General features: G+C 42.6%; 1 protein-coding gene across 1 annotated transcript in view; it reads left to right on the top strand.

Annotated features, from left to right (window-relative positions):
* Nucleotides 1-10,363: 10,363 nt before the first annotated feature.
* The window catches only part of CD109 (CD109 molecule), an 80,930-nt gene continuing 75,193 nt past the window's right edge, over nt 10,364-16,100 (top strand). Inside the window, exons 1-2 of the mRNA XM_068678164.1 lie at nt 10,364-10,550; nt 10,906-11,066. Coding sequence (XP_068534265.1) covers nt 10,492-10,550; nt 10,906-11,066 — 220 coding nt within the window. The 5' untranslated portion in view covers nt 10,364-10,491. The remainder of the gene's footprint in view (nt 10,551-10,905; nt 11,067-16,100) is intronic.

The raw sequence follows: 16,100 nt of genomic DNA, 5'->3' as shown, positions 1-16,100 counted from the left end.
AACACAGAATGCCAGACAAGGGAGAGCCTGTGAATTAGGCATTTAATAACCGATAGTCTCTTGCATAACAGTAGATCTAGGAAACTTGAAAACGCGTGTAATAGTGCAGGACCCCTGGCTGACTTTGCTAGTTTTTGCTAGCAGTTTTCTAAGGAGGACAGAAGTCTGAAGGTTCTCAGACGATGTTTGGTATCTAGCACTGCCTGGCAAGAAGAAACAAACCTTTTACAACAACAAAGACACTTCTCCGATGTTGGCTTGAAAAATGTTGAATTTTGAAAGAGTAGACTTTTTCCTTAAGAAATTTATTTCAATGTAGCTCAAAATTATGCCTCCAATTTGTCATGCTGTGCTCCAAAATTAAGCCTGAATTGATGGCAATTATAATATTTTAATAGAAGAGTCATCTTTTTTTTTTTTTTTCTTGGAAAATATTTACACCTGGAGGATGTACATAATGTAAATAAGATGTGTGTAAAAACTTTGCCTAAAATACAATAGGACTATTCAAAAAATAAAAAATAAAATAAGTTAAAAAAAAAAGGAAAGAATGAAAAGGTGGTGGCTCTCATTCAATTAACTGCCAAACAGCTGAGCAGCAGTGGTCACAGAGCCCGGGCCTGTGGGGTCTCTGGGTGTCTCAGGGGTCTCTATCATAAAGTCCTTGTCCTTTCTGCCCTGCCAGTTGGCTCCATGGCAGTCTTTCATAGCCTCTGTATGTCTTTTAAATACCTACAAGTATTTCTCCTTCTAATTGCTGGAGGACATCAAGCCTCAAGGGCCAGACTTTTTTAAGGTTGATGCTAAGTTTATCAATACTTTCTTTGTGACCCACATCAGGGAGTAAGCCCTGGCTTGACTTGGTGTCATCACATCTGCATTGCTCGGGATCACCCATGGGACAGGCTGTGTGTGTACATGTTGAATTTCGGTCAAATCGATCACATAACCCTTTATACCTGCTCACTCTGGGCTCTTGCTAGTGTGCAACACACGCCGCATGTCCCAGCAGGTGGGTCATCTGTCCCATGCAACACCACAGGTGGCCGTGCCACAGCTCTGCTCAACCTCTGCTCAGAGGTCTACTTTGTATCATGCATTTGTTTTCTTTCTCTCTCTCTCTTTTTTTTTTTTTTTTTTTTTTTAGTTTTAGTTTTACATTTTAGGAAATGTATTTAAGGCTCTCCCCTGGGAGCTGCCCCTCAGAAGTGGCTTATCGCATCCTGGGATCACGTCACTGTTGGGAAGAGCTGGAGATTACCCTGTGAAGCCTGACAAACACATACTCCTGCTACGGGATTAACTGCTTGCTGTTAGTCAGTCTACTTCAGGCATGCTGGATGTAAATTTCTGCCATACTTTACTGAGAGAGCCAAAACGGTGATATCACGGTATGTAGATGGACTCTGTTTCCTCACCACTAATTCCCATGTTGATTTTATTATGCGCTGCAGAAAAGCTGTTTGTTCTTCTGTCAATGTGTCTGCTTCATATACAAGGGGAAACAAAGGCAATAAAAGTTACTGTAGTCATGCAAATAGCAACCTGGTTATTATTTGCATGTTTTTAATTAAGATGAAAATATATGAGCATTGCAGTTACGCAAAGGTAAAGTGAAGCTGAAAAATTGTAATAACTGTAGATGTAGTAAAGAATATAATTCCAATCTCTTGAGCTCTGTATCATCTCGCCAGCAGGTCTGGTCGTCTCCGTCCCTGTGGATAAAGCCCCAAGTAACCTTGCCTGCCCTCATTGCTCACCCTGCCTTGAGCAGGAGTCAGATCCGGGGACATCCCAAGCTGCCTTCCACCCTGAGTCTTCTCTGTGACCCCTTTCAAGAAGAAAAAACACCATGTGCACTCAATGTTTTAACTATGGGTGGCTTGGTTTGTTCGAAATATCTGAAGTAAACTGCTGCTAAGGAACAAAATGAGGAGAAAAGAAGAATCTCCCTGAACTGCTCTTAGTGGTCAGAAAAATCACAGGCTCAATCTTTAGCCTGAAGGCATGGCCAGGAGGCCTTAGAAAGCTGCCCAATATAGTATACATTTCAGACGTATTACAGCAATTGCCAAACGTTCCTGTTGCTGCAGTAGGATTTGGAAAGATGTAGCTCTCGGGTCCACACCCTCGTCATTTAAATAAACATGCCTGCCGCTTTGGGTGGTTGGCAATTGAACAAACAGTTGCTTTTTGAACAGCGTGAATGGATTTCCTATGGTGGCATTTCTGCAGGGCTAAGTTTATTTAGTTGTTGGCTTATTTGGTGACCTGAAACATGAAACCTTTGCTTAAGTCCTTAATCACCCAGATTGGACTCCCGGCCCTCCCTCCTTTCCTGGAGGCAGTATGCGGTGTGTTAGTCCTCAGGGGGAGGCAACCGGTATTTACCTTTGTCTAAACTAAACGTTTTATAAACGGTTGGAGTGTAGTTTTTGAAAAATCATTTTTTAATCACTTCTGGCTATAGAAGCCATTTTAGTCACTACAGAAACTGGTTCTGTAAGAGACAACTCCTGTAACGTGAGGTTTTGGGATTGTCAAATGGATGCCATCTAAAACAGGCTGCCCTTCTAAGAGGTTTTACCTACACACTTATTGTCTACCTACCTCTACTCCAAATAACTATTGCTTCTTGATGCCATGGTGGAGTGGGTTAGAAAGGATATTTTTTTCTCCTCAAAAAGAGGTTGCCGTTTGATTAAAAGGAAGGAAAAAGAAAAAGACAAACTTAAACACAGACACATTTTTAGCTATTGACCAATTTCCAGTGAGAAAGTTTGTTTTTCATTTTTAGAAAAAAATAATTAAAAAAGGCTGTGTGCAAGAGACCACGTGATCATGTCCTAGAAAACTTCATTTTTAACAACTACTTCTAATTCTGTCTTTTTTTTTTTTTTTTTTTCTGGGGTTGACCTTTTCTGGAAATGCTGAGATGGAGGAAACCAGGACTGAAATAGTATAGCCTCCACCAATGTTAGGTGCTTTTCTTTCCCTCTTGTCAATTCTATTTAACTTCTTTGGGAGCAGACCTTTTATTGTTTCTGCAATATGTTCTTGTTTTTTTTTTGTGTATAGTTTTGGCCTCCTGGCTTAAGAGCAACCTCATGGATTTTTTGTTATACTCCTTGGAGATCACGTAGCCCAATCTTCTGTGTATGGTGGAATACAGAATTTCAATGAGTTACACCTCTGCTCAGCCTAATTACTCGATTTAAACTTTCAGAAAGGCATTCAGGTTTGATGGGAAGACATAGAAAGAAGCAGAAGCCACCACTTTCCTTGATGGTGCACTGAGGAAGCAAATTCACCTCTGAGCCTCATATCTAACTCGCATTTGATTGACTTTAACTTCTGAACACTAGTTCTTTTTAAACTTTTCTCCCATAGAGAATACCCGATATATCTTATTCCCATTAAAGTGTCCTGAAGGCCCCTTTCAGTCTTCTTTCTGATGAGTTAAACTATGCATCTCTTTAGTGGGGTGGTTTAGAGCATGGCCTCCACACCTTGAATTACTTTTGTGTTAAATGTGGGGAATGAGGTTTGTCTACACTATGAGTTGCTTTGAGGTCAGTCTGCTTTTAAAGAGAAGCTGCCTCCGCCTACAGGAATATGCAGTGGTCTACAAAACAAGCTGCTGCACTAACATCCCTTTTTTTTCTGGGTGTATGAATGTAGTAAATAGCTAATACAGAAAGACACGTTCATTAAAAATGACAGTTTTTCTGTACTTAATTAAAAGTCAAGCTATAATGTATGAATGGATGCATTCCAGAAAGCAGTGATATACTACTCTATGACATTGTGGAAACGCTGGTTTTAGAAATTCCTTTTTTAAGAGCTCTAATTTAAATTTACAATTTAATTGTAGGCTATAGTTCAAGATAATTGAATCCTCAGGGAGTTATTTCCTTCTTTAAAGTGAATCAGTGTTAATGTACGCTAAATTGCTTAATAAAAAAATGAAATTTTCTTGGCCATTTCAGCAGTATTTACCACAAAGAGAGTGGGGGTGACACAGGCCTTTTAAAAACACTCAAAAAGCAAAGGGAATAAGGGTGGCTAAGTCAAAATGATTAATGCATCTTGGTAAATGTGATTTCATTGCATACAGTTGTAAAAAAATACTGCCCTGGGAAAACAGAGTTCTGTGGGCAACTTGGCATCATTTGTAAAAGTTTGTAATTTCTTTCACTTTCATTGAAACAGCGTGTTTGTGCAGGTTTTTGCATGTCCCTACTGTAGGGTTGAACAGACAGAGAAAAATGAAGGTGTAACTACTACCTTGCAATAAAAAGGCATTGTGTGAACCTGCTTCCTAAAACCTGTTCTGCTTATGCATATCAGATAAGATACAGCACATCAGTCAGAGGAAAGGGGCTAAATGCAAACAATGCAAAAAATGCAAACTCAGTTCTTTGTATCAAAATTACAGACATCTGTGTGCTAGGGAGAATAAAATTCTGGGTTAATCCTGACCCTGCTGAAGGGGATGATTTCAGTGCCATTGATTTCTGTGATACCAAGAGTCTACTTTAGGGAGACCTGCAAAGGAAGTCTGAAAATTCAGCCACACATGGAAACCTGTTACAGATTCCACAACTCCTTGCACAATGGAGGTCCTTCAGCACGTCAGGAGCAAGAAGAAGGCTCAGTTCCTTGTAGTCCATTGTCGTTCACTAACATCCACCAACTGCCAAGAACTCTTGTTCTGCGAAAAACAGAGGACAAGGTCCTCATTTTACTTCCATTATGGTCCTTATGCACTACTCAGTCAGCTCAAAAGGGCTGTAAGGGCAGGGAGCAGGTAACCGAGGATTATTTTTGCTGTAGGCAAACTCCTACGTGTTGTGAAACAGTCCAGTGGAGAGCCCGTTCATTCCTGCACTGGATCCATGGCTAAAAAAAGCGTGTCCAGAAATTAATCTTGTTCTGGCTGCCGGGGGATGGCTCAGGGGAATGGCAGCGAGCAGACTGATGCTTAGAATAGCTCTCAGCTTTCTCCAACTCTTTTTTTTTTTTTTTTTTTCTTTTTCCCCTGGAGATTCAAATGTTCTCTAGGTAAAGTCTAGAGAAGAAATACAGGAAAACATCATAAAAGCACTCTGTCCCACTGCTAGCTCCATGCTGGTGCCCGGCTCACCTCAAACAGACAACCTGTAGTCTATTTTGTGCGTCAACAGTTTTGACATGATTCTCAGAGTTTTTGTTTGAAGGGGAGATATATCCCAAACATGGCTTATTATTGAAATTTAATAATTGTTATTATTTGAATTTTTTAATGCTCATAGTGTTGTTACAATGTTATTTATTTTTTTTCAGGCACCCAGAACCTTCTGTATTTTCCAAGGTTTATTAAACTTCGGCAGGAGCAATTCAGATAGTGCGGTCTAATGTACCCCAGTAGAAGCTGTACTGTGCTGCAGATTTAAAATGTTCCCTGCTAACAGTTACTGTGTAGCAAATTCCCTTTGGTATTTTGGTACTCAGCAATTCGGCTTGGAGAAGTTTAACTTTGAAGAAAATGCTGGAAGAAGGATTAAGCTTTTATTTTTCAAGAGTAGCAGCTACTTTGCTTCAGTGACAGGTCAATTCTCATTTGTAGATTTGCTCATCAGACTTCCACATTTTCCATTGTGTAATTTTATCATTCCTTCTTTAATTTCCCATCTTTCTGTATCTCATTTCTAAAAGTGAATCTCTCAAAACCTCATGAAGTCTTAGCCCTCATACCCTTATACATTTGATGCATTTCCTAAAAGACAGAGCTTTATTTTTTTGTCGTATTTCAAAGCACACATTGACTATGATGCGATAATACAATGTTTACAGCTTTGATCACATTTTTGATGTGTGTGATTAAAATGTATGCAAGCATTTTAATAACAAAAATATCATGAAAATATAAACATAATTCTAAGAGAATAGGATCTTTTTATGCTATATTAACAATGAAGAAGCTTCTCTTCTATTTGGATATTCTCTCTGCTTGTTTGTTCTCATACCAATCTTTGAAAAACATAAAATCTGATATCTTCAAACAGGCCTTGATCCAAAGGTTATAAAAAATAATATCTATATTAACTTACATATTTATATTATATAATATTCATATAATATATGTTTGATTCATTGAATTCTCAGTTAGGACACTTAGGTTATAGTTATGTATTCTGGAGGTAACGATGTATTTCAACTACTTGTCTTGACTCCCTTTTTAGACATTCAACAGAAGCTGGTACTTGTAGGATGGGATTCACTTGGTTAATTTAGTAGCCACTTTTAAATGTCTCTCATTCAAATGTAGGTATCATAACGGGTCACATAAACATGGTCTGAAGAGCGCCTACTTCTCTCCATTGACTATTCATTGTATTTAAATAACAAGTTGTAGACAATAGAGTCCACATTTGACCAGGTGAATCCTACCCTCTATGCCTGGAGTAACAGTTCAAGTTGGCAGTGGATTTACAAATGTCAGTATTTATCAAGAGAGATGTCTTCAGGTACTAGGAATCAAGATACTAATTGCAGTGCAGACCAGTTTTTCATGAAACTCCACCCTGATAGCTCTGGGCAAGTTTCAGTGCATGGCACGCCCTTCATCAGCGTAGCATAAAACATTTTGACACTTTCCATCATCAGAGCCTGCATCAGAAGTGTTATTACTGAGCACTTCTGTGAGAGCTTTATATCCTATGCTCCTGTCAGTGCTTTCCAGCAAATGCAAATTCTTCAGGCTTACATCTAAGCAAGGAATGTGCCCTCCTAATACCATGGAATGATCTTCCACCTACCTATTTGTGGTATTCATTATAATTTTTGCTCACTTGCTGTGAGTGATAAAACAGACTTTTGCATCCTTCCTAGTTCCGTGAGTTGCTGAAACAGTTTCTTTTAGGACCTCATCCAAAGCCTACTGAGAGTAATTAAAAGATTTATCCATCACCTAAATGAGCTCTATTTCAGGCCTTGAGTTCAGTGATGCATAAGGCAACTGGCTAAGATTTTGAAAAGATAAAATATTGTGCTGGAAGAGATGATAGTGATCTTCTAGTTCAAATTTCCACATAGCAGAGCCCTTCAGATTTCCTTGAATTTGTCTCATTTCATGGAAACATGCTTTGTTTGCACCAAAATGCCTGCTGAATCCAGCTGTATGTCTGACCAGCCAAATTCACTGGCTAATGCTAAAACCAGGATGGGGCATTGACCATTCAAGCCCTTGCTGCTGTAATTCCCCAGTATTTTAAGGACTGTAGAAGTTAGGTTTTTGCCTTTACCAAACAGTACTGTTTTATTCATGTGATATTGGAGAAAAACAGACCTCGCTGCGGATGTGTTTATTTCCATCCAGCCTGCACACGATTTGTAGTGTTTGGTAGGTGCCGCGATCCTTCTTATTTACCAAGGCAGAAGCTGCTTTCTAGACCCATTCAGGAATCATTCCAGATTCCAGTTTACTGTACTTACATAAACACATTTTTATTTAGCATATTCCTGGGCCACAACTCAAAGGTGTGATTTCAGCTTGTACTGATACGTATATTCAAGTTAGATTTAAACTAAATCACACAGGAGCAGACAACAGCATAATTGTGAGCTGCCTGAGAATGTAGCCAGTGCTGTAGATGAGTTTTGCAGATTTATAAGCTCCGTTTGTCAGGGAACACAAAAGATTAGCAAAATTAGAGAGATTAATGTTGTTAGAGGTGAAATTTTCATTATGGTGACTTATCACAGATCAGTAAAACTTGAGTCTCATAATGCTTACTTAATTTCAAAACGTGAAAATGAACAGAGAAGGATTTTTCAGCTTGCTTTCCTGGTTGGCATGCTGAACACAATGACAACCTGTTTTACCCTCCCAAATTGTGTCTCCAGAGTATCCACTTCACTGGCTTGGAGCAGTTGAAGGTTATTAAGACCTTTCATGCTAGGTTATATGCTTTCAAAATTATTCCTAATATGCAGAAGTTTGGTCCAAAACAGCTTTTCCTCACATGGTGCTCTCAATAAGTTGCTGTGCAGTTCCCTGCTTCCAGTTCTGTGCACAAATTACTCTCCCAGGTGTTTGTCAGAGCCAGGCATTTAAAACCTCATTTAGCCCCGAGACATTGCCAAATGGTTGCTTCCATGGTCTTGAAAATGATGTGTATTTGGGCTAAGGTATTTTGTTTAGCTGAAGACAGATATCCCAGCAATTTAATAAGAGTAATCATTTTTGTCTGCCTGTTCCGAGCAGACTGATTTTTTTTTTTTTTCAGCTGAGGATGTTTTGTACTGTACCACAGAAGCCAGTGGGTATGCAAAAGCTTTTCAAATCTAGGCATCCCTATGTTAAAATTTGACCAATTTATTGCAAACTCAAGTGCCGCTTGTTTTTGTTTGAGTTACGAGTCTGAGCTAGATCAAACTAATTAGTGGCATGTAACTGCATAACAAGAGCCTAGCGTACACAGCCGTAAATGGAAACGAGCAGATTAACAGAGTGCAGGGGGATGGGACAGTCCTGTAATCAGTAAGGCTGTGTGATAAATTACATTTACCTGAAGTACAAGTCAGGACCGACTGAACACGTAGTTTAATACTTACTGAGCATGAACAGGGTACTGGCTCAGCCCAATGCTCTCTAAGTATGATTATTTTCCAATTTCTCTGGAGTCATTGTTATTTTTTCTGCAGTTGTCAGTGAGAGAGTGTGTGCAGAGGAAGCCTGAGATACGTGTTGTAATTATAGTGTACACTCTCTATAGGGCTGAAGGTGGCTTAAAATCTCCTTATTTTATCTTGTATCTGCTCACACTCCACACTTTCCTATTTACCCATCTACATACTGTGCTGATAGCCTTCGGTGGGGCTGTGTGACATGATTCCACCAGAGGGAACTCCAGGTAGGATTAGGATGGGATTGAAGGGATACATCCAAGGAAGTCAGAGCTTCAGAGATCTCCAAGTAGTGGGATGGTCCAGCATTTATTTAGCCTCTCTGAGTGCCTGGAAGTACCTTTAAGAAATGGAGCTTGACTGTTGTTGTGGGATGGCATCAAGCATATAATTTCTGTTTATCCATATCTTAACGGAGTTAAATTTATTCAGCACAGATGAAGTTGTAAGATTAATAATCCATTTATTCTCTTACTTCCTACTGTAGGATTTCTTTATTAATATTTTAGTAGAATAAGAGATCAAATACATTTGCAAAAAGTATATTTAAATAACTAGCCCTTGGGAAAAAAATGTGGCTCCACAATACTGTTGCACAATTGGGCAAAATCTGTGTCATTTGCAAGCGTTTTCATTAATGGACTTTCAGGCCACATCCATACTAATGAATCCAACAGTGCCAGCAAATGTTCTTGGGACTGGAAGTTCATTGTCTCAGCCTCAAGCTGTCCTTGGCACGGTTGTGCTCTGGCCAGCCAGTGCTCTCCTGCAAAATCCCTTGTACTGCTGTGGAGCTGTCCTTGGAAGGATGTTTCCATGTGGCCACCCTCTTTTGGAGACTGAGAGAACTACCCAGCGTTGGCAGGTAAGGTGGAGTGACGGCTGGTCCTGGTGTGTGCTCTCGGTGGCTTGACCACCGCAGGCTGCAGTGCTCAGGATGCAGCCCTACTTGTAAGCACATTTCCCACCATCCCCATGAAAGGCAGAGCCGGGGACCGTTCCTCTTCCCTGCCTGTTTCTCAGGAGCAGCCAGTTAAGGACTGACAAACAACAAGAGCAAACATCTCCCAAACCCTGCCTCGGCACGCACCTTTCCCAGGCGCGGAGCTGCCAGGGCCGACCTCCCCAGCACCAGCCACGCTTGCGGTGCCGCCAGCCCTCCGGGGCCTACAGAGGCGGCACCAGTGGAAGCGAAGAAAACCAAAGTGAGCGATGTTGGAAGGCTGCATGGCCGCCCGAGAGACTGTTAGAGCGGGGCGTGTGCGTGTGCTCATGGTGCTTGCGGCTCACGTGTGATTTCCCTAAGAACAAAACACGAAGAGAGGTTTCTCCTTGGGACTACAGGTGCGGTGCGTGTGACACGGGGAGTGCCAGGCGGCACTTCTGACGCCTCCTTCTGAATCTCTGAACGCCAGAGAGGCTGCAGATGAATCACTGTGAGCCGTGCCTAGCCCACACAGTTATCACAACATCCCACGGCAGCTGGAGCTCACCCGAGCTTCTCCTGCGCCCGACAGCGCCTTGAGACCCGACTTCACTTTGCAGCCAGCGGGCAGAGCCCCCAGCGCCCCACCAGCCCCGGCTCCCCCGAGCCCTGCGCCCCCGGAGCCCCGGCTCCAGCCCCGGGGAGCCGCCGCCGCCCGGGCGGGGGCTGCAGGCGGGGCCGAGCCCCCCGGTGCCGGCCTCGGGACCGCCCCCGGGGCCGCTCCTGCGGCTGCCGCCGCCGCCGCCGCCGGGCCGTGAGTCAGGCCGGGGCCGGGCGGCCTCTCCCCGCCCTCCGCGCCCGGCCAGGCGCCTCCCGGGCAGCTCGGACGGAGCGACATGGCGCGGAGCCGCCTCCTCCTCCTCATCTTCCTCCTCTGCGGCTCCGCCGAGGCCGGGTACGTGGGGCCGGGGGGCAGGCAGGGAGCCGGCCGGCGGTGGGGACCCCGGGGGTGCCCCGGAGGCATCGCTCCCCCCCCTTCCCTCCCGGCCGCGGCTCGGGAGGGAGGAGGGCTGGGGGCTACACCGCGCTCCCCGCCCTTTCTCCCTCTGCCCAGTTGGTTTTTCCAACCCAAATGCAATGGGACGGGTTGTCCGGGGAGGTGGTGGAGTCACCGTCCCTGGGGATGTTCAAGGAAAGGCTGGACGTGGTGCTTAGGGACAGGGTTTGGTGGGTGACGCTGGTGGTAGGGGGGTGGTTGGAGCAGGTGATCTTGGAGGTGCTTTCCAGCCTTAATGGTTCTGTGATTCCAGACCCAGGTTCCTGGTGATGGTCCCCTGGAACATCAGACCCGGAGCAAACATGACCATCGGGGTGGCTCTGCTGCCGGGCAGCCCGCCGCAGGTTACCGTGAGGGGAGAGGTGACCAGAGACAACAAGACCATCCTGAGCAGGGAAATGGTCTTTGAGAAAGGTAGGGTAGCGGTGCTGTCCTCTTCCACTTCTTCCACAAAGTATCGCGGCTCCAAAATGGTACTAAAATGCAGACTTTTTGTGTTACCTAGTGGGGTGCTGTAATGGGAAGGCAGTCGTGTGCGCTGCTGGCTGTGTGTGCAGGTGGATAATGAGGGGTTTGTGTGGGTGTCCCAACTCATTGTAAACTGTAGAAATAGTCAGATGTTGGTGAAGTGTTGTGGGATCTCTGAGGTGCCCAAAGGCACTCTGGTCAGTGTCATCAGGCCACCAAAGACGATGGTGAAGAAGCCACCTGTCTCACCGAAAGACTTGCTGTTAAGGTGCAAGCTAGGAGCATGTGAAAGGATGGTAAGTGTGGAACAATTTGATAGAGCATCTGGGCACAGCTGCTGCTGGTGCCCTAAGAAAAGGAGAACCTGAATTCAAGAAGAAAGCGGGGGTCACCTTCAAATGCTGTCACTTGGAAGCTTCTTGTGGTTGTGGAATTAAAAAAATTTAAGGCTCAAGAACTGAATTGTGGGTCAGCTTGGGGGACTGAAGCTAAGTAAACCCTAGAGCAGCCTGATCTAGTTTTATGCCCCCGTTGTGGTGTTAGGGGACGTTGTGGCAGGTCTGAGTAGTTGGAGGACTGAGACATCCTGGTCACTGCTGCTTTTTGGAAACTCCTGCTGTGAACGGAAGCATAAAAATGTATCCCCTGAGAACAGCCCTCACAGGAAAGAAAATCTTCTGTCTGGATAAGCCAGCTTTCAAAGTGCTCTTAGTATGAAGCAATATAAATGACACCCATTTTATTTGCCAAAACTGGAGTTGGGACAGGATGAGGTCCTAGAAAAATCTACACTGCTATAGTGAACTTTCTCCTTGCTGCTGCCAACTAATATTTCAGTTAAGGAATTAGTTAATGCAGATGCTTTAATTGTAAGCATCACACCTCCATTTCAAAGGCTTCAAAGAGAGCCTACCTCTCTTGACAATCTGTGTAGAAGGCTGAAGCTTTCTATATGCCTGCCTAGCTTATGGAATGATGCTTGAAAACTGAGTTGCTGATGTTAGAGGAAACAGTAGATGAACAGTAAGAGGCGTAGCACTGTATCAGACAGAGGAAAGAGTATATAGAATCATAGAATCTTTTAGGTTGGAAAAGACCTCTAAGATCATCAAGTCCAACCATTAATGTTGCACTGCCAAATCTACCACTGAGCCATGTCCCTAAGCACCACAGCTACGCGTCTTTGGAATACCTCCAGGGATGGTGACTCACCCACTCCCCTGGGCAGCCAGTTCTAATGCTTCACAACCCTTTCAGTGAAGAAATTTTTCCTAATATCTAACCTAAACCTCCCCTGGAGCAACTTAAGGCCATTTCCTCTTGTTGTATCACTTGGTGCTTGGGAGAACAGGCTGATCCCCGCCTCACTATAGTCTCGTTTAAGGTAAATGTAGAGTGCAATAAGGTCTTCCCTGAGCTTCCTTTTCTCCAGGCTAAACAACCCCAGCTCCCTCAGCTGCTCTTTGTAAGACTTATTCTCTAGACCCTTCACCAGCTTTGTTGCCCTTGTTTGGAGACACTCCAGCACCTCAATGTCCTTCTGGCTGACAGGGGTCTAAAACTGAATGTAGTATTCAAGATGTGGCAAGTGTGTTACTTAAAGTGCATATACTGATTATGCTTACTGTTAATCCTTAACATTCTATGTAATTTTAAAATATATATATATATAATTTGATGAATGGAACAGCAAAAAAAAAAAATGGTACTGAGCATACAGTGTATTTCTGCTTGTGAAAAAAAAATTGTATGTGAACATCCATTCTTTAGAAGTCAAGTGATATAATTTGTTAGTCATTTTTTCTCTGTGAACAAGTATGTAAGCAGAACTGTTAAGGGTCAGGAGCAAGGGAACTGCCCTGTAACAGAGGATGTGGTGTTGAGGGTGTGTATCCTCAGATGCTACAGGATCAATTGTGAATAGAGTTACTGAGAGGGAAAGCATTCTGTCCAAATAAGACTTTAAATCTTTAGCTTGTTTTCTGAAGAATAAAATGATCTTAAGGTAAAATGTGTAGCAATAGTGCTGTAGTTATGCTAGTCTGAGAATTTAACTGAAGCAAGGCCTGGGGAGGTTTTATTAGGCCAGCTGCTGCAGTTGAAGGCAAAAATCCAAATATCTCCAGGCACACAGAATCTTCTTTAAATGACATCACTGCTGCATATATTAGTGCCCAGAAAATGTTGCTTTATCTGTCATTTGGGCCTGTTAGGTTACACAGAGTGGCTGATACAGAGGTATTAGTATTCCTGTGGTGCACATGAGCTTGGGAAGTGTTTTTACCACGTGTCTGTGCAAAATAAGGATTAAAGGAGGCAGGGTGTACCTACAGTTCTTGACTGCGGTAAATATCCAGGCAGCTGTGACTGCTTGCCTGCCTTGGTTAGAGCACATCATTCAGTGACTGTGTTGCCAAAGGTGGCTGAATTGTGCTCTGTATTTTTCCTTGCGGGGCAGCAGCAAAAGCAGGTGGCTTACTGCTTTGAAAAACCTATCTAAAATAGTTTTATTTTGTTGAACACTTTTTTAGGCAGACGGCTTCCCTGGTTTGGTGTGCAAACATTTGTGCTGGTGGAACTGAGATGGTTCAGAGTTGGGAATTAAAGGCTGAGGACAACTTTTTTTATTTGTTTAATCTTGCAGGCTGAGCTCAGCCAAGTACCAAAGCATGAGAGCTTTTAAGTACCTGTCTGACAAAGTGCATCTGTGGTTGCTTAAAGGATGTGCTCTGGTCCTCTAGCAGCAGCTTAGCGTGGTGCATGTGATTGTGTTTAAATTTCTGAGTTAGTTCCATAAAACAATCTTGTTGAATGAGAGGCACAGCTATTTTCTTCTTCATATAACATAACTCTTGCCTTGCTTTACATTAAAAATAGAGTGCTTAATGGTTGATCAAACAATCACTGGTTTAACATCACAGGAAGGGGACTTTTCATTTTTGAGCAATTTTTGGAAAACTGACCTTTAGAGAAAGACTGCAGGAATGGAGCTTGGTTCATATCCTCTCCCCTGCTTTGCAAGTAACAAAGGGATTACAATTAGTGATTATTTTATACAACACATAAATGATTATTATTATATATACAAAACTTTAGATAATTACTTATTATATTTATTAGTAAGTGGCAAATTTATATTCCTTGGTCTAAGTGAGGAAGTCTGTGTGTGCATGTGCATTTAAACAAGTGCAGGTACTTAAAGCTCGGCTCTACATAGCAGAATCCAAGCGTAGCAAGGGAGGTAGCTTGAAGACCAGTGTTTTGGTACAGAAATGAAGTTGATTAATTGTAATGAAGAGAGACACACTGAATGTCTGCAAGCGGTGTGTTACTGCTACAGATAAACTCTGTGTAAACAAATGTAGCAAAAATTGTCAGTGTGTAACCAGGAGAGAATAGGCTTCCATTATCTACAGTGGACTCAAGGAAAACACAAAAGCAGTAATTAAAGCTGCTTGTGTGTGCCATGTCAGGCCTTGACACATTTTCTGTGGGGATGCAATATCAGAAAGATCCTCACGCTGATTGAAAATGACTGCAGAAGAAAACAATGGCTTTCATGCAATCCAAGCTGTTGGGTTTTCTGGGTCAACAAATAAAAATGATGGGAATAACAGACAGGCAAGTTAAATTCTGTGCATGAATGGCTTGATTTTCTGTGATTACAGTGAAGGGTGGTTCTTACCATGCCTATACCAATACCAGTGATTGATCAGTAAAGACGTAATTTGAATTGGCAAGAAGTGTTGACGTGCTAGATTTGCTACCTAGGCATTGCAGTATGTATCAGTGTATGAGAAAACCTTGTACCTTAACTGAGAGATCCTCTGAACAGTCTGCTTTCTTTATTGGTGCTGCAATGATTTGGAAAAAGTAAGTAACATACAAGTTGAAAAAGAACTAATTAAAGAAAGGCTTTCATGTATAATGAGGTGTCATCATTTACCTGACTCCTTGAACAATTTTAATTCTTAAGAGTAAGGTTTGATTAAAGCTGGTACTTAATGCACAATGCAATGTATTTAAGGCATGGTGAGTGAGAAGTACTCTGAGAACTGAAGAAGCGGGTTTAAAATAATTTGGGTTCCCTGTAAATTGCTTGTAAATGTTAATTACTTTGCTCTGTTTTTCTACATTTCTTCTACATTGCAGCAAACTTGTTAACAGAGGGAACTCTGAAGTAGAACGTGGTAAACACTCAGCCAGGATTTACGAAACATGACAGACTTTGGGAGAATGTCTGTCAAGTACAGACATGTAGTGATCATCCCTATAGACAATGGAAATTCTGCTTTTACCAGCAGGCATGTTTTGCATGCTTAATAATATGGTTCTGACTGTGTTAGTATGTGAAACAGTGAAAAACACGAGTAGTAAAGTAACAGCTAAACGAGAATGAATGGCCTAGGCATGCCAGTCCCTTTTGTTAAGTTGCCTCTGTGCCTTATTTCAGGATGAAATGACTGGCTCATTGGTGACTACAAAATCCATCCTGAAAATGTAGGACTGTGGGGTAAAGGATTTTGCTGACAGTTCAGTGGGACAACTCCTTCCTTTGTAATTCCACCTGAAAAGCGAAGCAGCAAGAGAGCAGGAGCACCATGTTTTCACATGCGTACTCTCCACCTCCAAACATTTGTGAAATACTCCACATGAAAAATAAGTTGTCAAATATTCATCACGCACAGGTAACTGATGCAAAATTGGAACCAAGGAAAGGTTTTGGGGAAGGAGGTGCTGGGGCTGGATCCAGAGGCAAGGCAGCTAGTAAAGAAGATGGCACTTTCTTATGTGCTTTCATCTTTCTGGAATACATGCAAGAAAAAACACAGGTTTCCATGGCTGTTGTTGAATCCATCTTAGTTTACTGATAACAAACCCATTGCATAGATCGCAGAGAAATGGAAATACCAGTCCCATCCAATTCCTGACAATTGGTTGTGTGGTGTTTGAGGCTTGAGGGAGAGAGTCCTTCTGTGG

This window comes from Anas acuta, chromosome 3 (assembly GCF_963932015.1).
Source record: "Anas acuta chromosome 3, bAnaAcu1.1, whole genome shotgun sequence".
Taxonomy (NCBI): domain Eukaryota; kingdom Metazoa; phylum Chordata; class Aves; order Anseriformes; family Anatidae; genus Anas; species Anas acuta.
The sequence above is the reverse complement of the archived record's forward strand: the minus strand, read 5'-3'. Positions and strand labels throughout refer to the sequence as shown.